This window comes from Sciurus vulgaris (genome assembly GCF_902686455.1).
Source record: "Sciurus vulgaris genome assembly, chromosome: 3".
NCBI lineage: Eukaryota > Metazoa > Chordata > Mammalia > Rodentia > Sciuridae > Sciurus > Sciurus vulgaris.
In genome coordinates, this window is record NC_136463.1 from 5,059,038 (window position 1) to 5,066,605 (window position 7,568).

Consider the following 7,568-nt stretch of genomic DNA (forward strand, 5'->3'; position numbering starts at 1 on the left):
ATAAGGACCTCAAGCGTCAGGAGGCTAGGGACCTAAGAACACCTCCCACCACTCCATTTACCAACCCACCCTCCTCTTGGGTCTTGGGCACAGAGTTTGGAATGCAGAAGTTCTAGAGGGTCCCATGAGGACCGAGGACACAGCATTCCCTGCTCTGAGCAGCCGGGACCAGGTGAATCCACTCCCGCTCCTCAGGCCTCTCCCCTCCACACTGAGTTTGGAATCACTGTCTCCCTTCACTCTCGGGTGAGAGCCCCCAACCTGCCTCCCACATCTCCCACAGCCACGCGGGCAGCCGCCTCAGCAGCCGCTGTTCCTGCGCAGGGAGGCGTGGCCCCGCAGGGAGCACTGCAGCTCGGTGAAGGCGAGGGAGCCCGCGGAGATGGCGCACGGGCCCACGGACTGGAAGCCAAACTTCTCGTAGAAGGGCACCAAGGCCTCCTCGCACATGAGCACGGCCCGGCGCACTGCCGGCTGACCGCCCAGGTGGTGCAGGTAGCGCCACAGCAGGACGGAGCCCTTGCCCTGCTGCCGGGAGGTGTGGTGCACAGCCAGCACGTGCAGGTGGGCTGTGCGCCCCCCGGGCCTGTGCAGCCTCAGCGACTCCTGGGGTAAACAGGGGTCGGGGGTCCACGTCACCTCTGCTGCCAACTCCCCCCACCCCCTGACAACCCAGCACAGGCCCAGAGCTGACGTCCCCTGAGTGCCTCTGGTCAGGGATTCCTTCCCATCCATGAAGGACCCCAAATTGGGAGCTACATCCCCAACCCCATGCAGGAAAATTCAGAAGTCCTCTGAGGCCCCAAGGAGCTGGGCTGGGTGCTCTTGCCTTGGGAGGGGTCTGTGGCTTGTACTCCTCTCTGGTTCTGGAAGAAGACAGCCCCACCCTGGCCAACCTCTCCTAGAACCTTCTGGAAGCTGGGCATCACAGCTTGACCCTCACCTGAGTGAGCCTCTCCTCATCCCACAGTGAGCCGATGATGAAGGCCACAAGGCGGCCCTCTTGAAACCAGCCCAGGGACAGCTCTGGACACAGGGTCAGGAAGTGCCGGATCTCGTCCAGGTACAGGGGGCAGATGCCCGAGACAGAGATAAAGGCTGTGGCAGGAGGCACGGGTGGGTGACTTGGTGTTCACTATGCCACTTGCCCACTGTCCACCACACATCCAGTGGCCACTTGTGCACCCAGGAAAGCAGGTGACTCAGGGCTGTTGTTTCCCCCACTTTCTGGAATGCACGCACATGGTCTAATCCTCTGGGATGCAGCCCATAAGACCAGGACACAGGAGAAGACAGCGGGGCCAGCTTAGAGCATCCACCCTGACCCCACGTGGGACTGCTCACCTTCACGCTCTATCTCAAACACACTGACTGCATCCTCCAGCGTGAGGCAGCGAAACTCGCTTGCTGGGAGTGTGTGTCGCCGCTGGCAGCCTGGGGACTCTGAGGCCCCAGGTGGCAGGCTCAGGGTCTCAGGTTTTAGGTGGCAGATGCTCTTGATGGACATCCTGGCTGCTGGCACTTACCTGGAGTGTCCCAGCTTCAGAAATGGCCTACTCAGCTGAGGAGGGTCCCCAGTACCTATCAGGGAACAGTGAGGGTTAGGGGTCTGGTCCTCATCTCCATCTCCAAGGGGCAGGTCAAAGAGGCGGTGCATCTGGCCTCCTTTGTAACTGAACTCAGGTGGAGCCAGCCCCCCAAACGATGGGCTCCTCCCTCAGGTGCCTGGCCCTGGAGCCGATTCCAGAGACTGCAAATATTTCTCTCTCTCCTCCCTTTGCAACCAGAGTACACTCCCAGCAGTCCGCCAAACCTCCAGATCCTGGTCTCCCTGTCCTCCAGGTGCATCTGAGCCTCAGGAGACCATGGGAGGGATGGGCAGGGCTCAAAGGAGTCTGCTGCCCAAGGGAGTGGGGGTGGGAAGGCTCATGATACCTCTGACCCCTTCTGCAGCTGTGGGGTGGGTGGGCGCCCAGTTCTCCCACACTGCCATCCACTGGGCTTGCCTTACCTGCCAGATGGGAATCTCTGGCCCGTTGGGGTGAAATCGGGAGACTAGGAGCTTTTTAGGCAGCCTCAGCCCTCAGTCCTAGAGAAAAAGCCCTCAAATCAAAGCAGCCCCTTAGGGAGCCCCATGTTTACCCAGATGGCCTTAGACTGGGCCAGCACACACAGAATGGGGAATGTGACTGGCTGAGGGAGTCAGGGGCTGCAGCGGGCGAGGGGCCACCAGCAGGCATGGATGGTGCACCTCCTGCCCCCACCCCCAGCTCACCCAACATGCTTGTGTGGGCACCTTGCCTTTCTCCCCTGACGCCCTGCAGATACACAGTCTTTAGAGGAGCTCATCTCTTCCTTTGCTGCAAAGACACTTAAAAAGCCCAAGACTGAGAGCCAGGGGCAGGAGGCCCACTTACCAAGACTGTGGGGAAGGGCCCCAGCATCACCTCCGCAGAGCCAGTCACCCTGGGGCCCGGTCACAAGCACAGAGACCAGGAGAATCCAGGACTCCTGGCTGCAAGGCGGTTGCAGCAGGTGTCCTGGGGCAGCATGTGATCTCCTCTAATCCCTCAACCCCACCTCCCGCATTACACCAGGCAGGACGATGCCAGCCGGGCTCCGCTGCTTCAGGGTGGCCATGTCCTGCAGAGGGCAAGCGTCAGCACTGGCACGGTGGGTGCAGAAGGGATTACCAGCAGCCAAGTGCACCCTGGGGTTTGGGGAAGAGCATCGGGCTGAGCCCCAGAGGTCCAACTCCAATCCCTGCTCTGACCCAACCTGCTGGACACCGACTGACCGGCACTGACCCTCCGTTCCTCAGAGGCCAGCTCTCCTACACCTCCAAGGGACCTTCCTGTTTGGGCAGCTTGTGGTCTGTGCTACCATTTATAGCACCACTTGGGGCTGCACCCTGGGTAAATGGCTGCTGCGAATCACTGGCAGCCCGGGGTGAGCACTAACCCCATCTCATAGAGAGGGAAACCGAGGCGCAGTCCCACTCCTCGTGTGCCAGGCTGAAGGCTGAGAGAGCAGGAAGGTTCCCAGCAGCACTTTGCATAAAACTTCCAAACTGGAAACAACCTAAATGCCCATCACACCTCACGTCCTGGTGTTCCATTCCGCACCCCCAGTCACACCAGCCCATTGACAGGAGCCACACCGAGGCTCCAGGATGGAGTCCGACCCACATTAGGACCATGGGGGGCGGCCACACAGAGGGGATCCTGGTAAAGTTACATAAATATTCAGGAAATTGCTCTGTCTCACATCTTGACTCCAAAACTGTCTGACTGCCTTGACCCTGGCTCCACTTGCTCAGTCAGCACCTGGGGTTAGCTTTCCCTCTGGAATCCAGGCCCCTCTCTCTGTCCTTCACATGGCTCTGGCTCACACTCCATCCTGCCTCCCTTCTCTGTCTGGAGCTGCTCCTGTCCCTCCTTCCATCAGCTCTGCCCCCTCAGTGCAGTGTGGATCCCCTGGCCACCCCAGGTTCCCCCCGGGGCCCAGAGCTTCCTGTCCACAGGTGCATTCCCACTACCCACCACAGAGGGCGCACCTTCCTTAACCAGGATCCTGAGGAAGGGACTATGGCGCCAACCCTGCTTGGCATAGGCTTAGCTCCTGAGCTTGGAGATACCCAGGACCAGTCCAGACACTCCTTCCCACCCTCCACATGCATATTTTCTCTCTGTGGGGTCTCTTCTCCCAGGACCACTCTTGTTGTCAGTCCCACCAGAAGCACCCCCACCCCACCTGCCCCAGGTACTGCTGGAACTCATCATGTTGACCACTGCGGGCTACCTGGTCTTCCCATCTTTCCCCTGCTGGGGATCCTCCGACTTCTCAGGTTGACCAGAGACCTCCTCAGACTTAGCCTTTGGGCCTGGTAGGGGAAACACATTCAGAACCTCAGTTGGGCACCCCAACTCTAACCTCCAGGGTCCCCCAAAAGGCCTTTGTCCTTTCTTAGTCCCCAGTTCCATTGCTCCCCAGGTGGCTGATCGCAACCAGTCAGAGATGCCCCCGGGGGACACTCTTCCTCACATCCCCTCTCAGGGACCAGCCACATAGCCCGCTCTCTCTGGTAAACACCTCCAGACACATGGGACCTCAGAGAACAAAATGAGGCAGGATATTAAACGTGGTAACACTGGGAAATCCAACCTCACCAGGGGCGGGAGAGGGGAGGAGAGGGCTGGGGAAGGGAAAGCGATGGGCAGGGCGTCCTGGTCAACAGGAAGAGAGCACACGACTGACAATGGGGGGGATGAGAGGAGCGCAGGTGATACGTAGAGAGACAGGGTGCTCCCAAGTGCGATGACCTAAGGACTCTCCACGTCAGGATGACAGCACTCCTCTCTAGCTCTGAGGCACTTCGGCACAGACGGCCACCTCCCAACGCTGGGGCACTGGGGCGACCTCCCCACAAGGGACTGTGATCAGATTCATCGGACCCACGAGTAGGCTTGCTGGATTTAGCAAATAAAAAGTACAGATGCCCAGTGAAACTTGAGTTTCAAATAAGTGATGAACAATCTTTTTAAGTAGAAGTCTGTCCACGCGATACTTGGAACATGCTTGAAAGTACAAAATTACTGTTCATCTAAAAGACAAGTCCCACGGGGCTCCTGTAGTCAATCCGGCAACCCTATTTGTGAAGTCTGGGAAAGGGAAAGGCAGTAGAGAGCAGGGCGAGCGTGGTGAGGAAGACCGGAAGAAGCTGTGGCACGTCATGGCTGGAGGACTGAGCCCTGGACGGTACCTGTCGCTGCAAGTCCTTCTGACCTGATGCCACGCCAGCTCTCCCTACTCCAAACCAGTGGTTCTCGCTGCAAGTTGGAATCACCTGGGAGCTTCAACAAGTTCCCACACTTGGGTCACCCCCAGAGATTCAAATTCCAGGACGGGAGCTGGGAGCTCCCCAGTGACCAGAAGCTTGGCGGGGCTGAGAGTCCATGCTCAGCTCTCCGGCAGCCTCCTGACTGCGATGGCATCCTGTTTGTCTCCCTTGTTGGGAGACAGAGTCTCAGTCACCACAGGTGCCCCAGCCACCGTGCACACAGCTGGGGCTCCAGACTTTTTAGTCTGGGCCACTTTCTCCGAGTGGAGTCTGGGGTAGAGGTCGAGTGTATGAAATGCACCAAGAGTCACCCAGCTGATACACTGCTGCAGGTTATGTGGGGTACCCCAGAATGCCCTGCCAGGGGCAAGTGGGGGACAATGTGGATTCCAAAAAGGACCCCTGGAAGCGAACAACAGAATTCCACAGAGGTGCAGACCCACCTTACAGCACCTGTACCCTGCATTCCCCTGGGACACCATCCCTTGCAGCTGAGGGCCTCCACCTACTCCACCTGCCATGGCTGCCTAGGGGAGGGTTTCAAGGCTCTGCTCAGGCTCAGGGGACCAGAGAAGAGTGCCATTCCTAGAGTGAAGCCCGATATGCTAGGAAATCCAAGGTTTCTGTTCTTGGTGCCTCACCCACACATGCCACCTCAACCTGCAATCGCCAGGCTCCCCCACCCTGCCCATCGGGTTTGGACAGGGTTTGAGTCTCTCCCACAAAGGCTCACATGCTGGAACTTGGTCCTCAGTGCAGGAGTGTTGGGAGGCACTGGGACCTTTATGAGGTGGGTCCTAGTGGGAAATAATTAAGTCATAGAAGGCGCTGCCCACAGAAGGAATTGATGCGGTTCTTGTGGGACCCTGTTTGTTCTCCTCGGAGGGTTATTACAGAAGCGCACACCTGGCCCCTCCCTGGTCTATCTCTGGCTTGCTCTCTCACTGTGGCATCTCTTTTCTCATATGTGCCCCCAACATGGTGTGATATTGTATGCCATGTCCTCACCAGAGGACACCCAAGTTGGACTTTCAACCTCCAAAACTGTGAGCCAAATAAACCTCTTGTCTTTATACAATACTTAACCTCAGGTATTTTATTACACAATGGGAGGTGAACTAGTAATACACTCACCACCTAAATCACTCCTGTGAGAGTCTTCAGTGGAGAAATCTGATGGACCCTGCTCAGCACTCATCATGCTCCACTTTGCTAGGGAGAAGTGCCATGGGGAACCATTCAGTGATTCCTCCAACTGGGAATGAAATGGGAAGCTCCTAATAACTGCACAGGGTGTGCTGGTAAAAATGGAACTCTCCTGTACAAGCTCCCCTGTCTGTAGGGCCTTGGGCACTGCTGACCATACCTCCCTCTTGAAACTCCCTTCTTCCCTGGTTCTCTTTATCCATCTTCTTCCTGATTCCTCTCCTGTCTATCCATTAAAATGTAATATCCCCAGCTGGGCACGGTGGTGCACCCGTATAATCCCAGACACTCAGGAAGCTGAGGGAGGCCAAGGCCAAGCTAGGCCACTTAGTGAGGTCCTGTCTCAAAAAAAAAAAAAAAAAAAAAAAAAAAAAAAAAAAAAAATGGCCTGGAGATGTAGCTCAGTGGTAAAACACCCTTGAATTCAAGCCCCAGTACCCCCACTGCAAAGTTAATATTCCCAAAGTACAGAAGATTCTTAAGGCAGTGAAAATACTACATATGGTATTAAAGCAGTGGATACATGTCACTATGCATTTGTCCAACTCTAGAAGGATCAATACCAAGAGTGAACCCTAATATAAACTCTTCACTTTGGGTAATGCTGTGGCACTGTTCGTAGATTGTAATAAACACTCTGGTGGGGGCTGTTGATAGTGGGTAGTCTACAGGGAGTAGTAGTATACAGGAAATCTATGTATCATCCATTCAGTTTGCTGGGAACTTAAAACTGATCTAAATTTAAAAAATCCATTTTCTAAAAGTTAACATCTCTGGGCGTGATGGCATATGTCTATAATCCCAGCAACTTGGGAGGTTGAAGCAGGAGGATGGCAAGTTTAAGGCCAGCCTGAGGAACTTAGTGAGATCCTGTCTTAAAATAAAAAATACAAAGTGCTGGGGAATGTAGCCTAGCGGTAGAGCACCCCTGGGGTCAATCCTCAGTACAAAAATAAACAAATAAATATCAAAAAGTCAACGTCCCCTTCAGGGACGTATGGATAAACAAGTCGAGGTGTAAACATACGATGGCATCTCACTCAGCCATTTAGGGGAGTGAAGTCTGATACAAGCTGCAACCCGGATAGACCTGGGAAACCAAAGGCAGCCGTGCATCGCCACAGGAAAGCTGAGGGCTAGTTTTCAGGATGCCCACGACTGGGCAGAGGAGCCCCTAACAGGAAGAAAGACGAAAGGGAATGATCAGGACATGTGCCAGGATTCAAGGGACAGGGACAGGATGGTCAGCAGCATCAAACGTGGCCACGAACGGGGAAGAGATCTCAGATTCTGAGAACAAGGAGGCCTTAAAGAGTTCTTCCAGGAGAGAGGGATGGGTGGGGAGGCCAGGTGCAGGGCGTAACCTTGTGGTGCGGGCAGAGGTGGCAGGCACAGGAAAGGCCTGCAGCCCCCGCTTCTCCTGGGCACAGATGCTGCAGCAGCTGCCCTGGAGCCTATGCAGGGGGCCAGTGAGGGAGGACTGCCCCAAGGCCCCCGGAACTTCACCGGCATGTGTCAGCTG

The 7,568-nt window shown here is 56.0% G+C and overlaps 1 protein-coding gene across 1 annotated transcript; it reads right to left on the bottom strand.

Annotated features, from left to right (window-relative positions):
* Window positions 1-28: 28 nt before the first annotated feature.
* On the bottom strand, window positions 29-4,148 carry LOC306657236 (serotonin N-acetyltransferase-like). Its single transcript, XM_079133042.1, has 3 exons — window positions 1,345-4,148; window positions 944-1,098; window positions 29-606 (listed from the first exon to the last, which is right to left on the bottom strand). The coding sequence occupies exons 1-3, from the start codon at window positions 1,505-1,507 to the stop codon at window positions 301-303; spliced, it is 624 nt and encodes a 207-aa protein (XP_078989168.1). The 5' UTR covers window positions 1,508-4,148; the 3' UTR covers window positions 29-300.
* Window positions 4,149-7,568: the final 3,420 nt, after the last annotated feature.

Excerpts from the sequence above, each read along its gene's own strand:
- LOC306657236 (XM_079133042.1), bottom strand. The coding sequence starts at position 1,507 with ATGTCCATCAAGAGCATCTGCCACCTAAAACCTGAGACCCTGAGCCTG. Across the intron at positions 1,099-1,344 it reads GTTTGAGATAGAGCGTGAAG|CCTTTATCTCTGTCTCGGGC; the intron begins GTGAGCAGTCCC and ends CTCCTGCCACAG. Across the intron at positions 607-943 it reads ATGAGGAGAGGCTCACTCAG|GAGTCGCTGAGGCTGCACAG; the intron begins GTGAGGGTCAAG and ends TGTTTACCCCAG.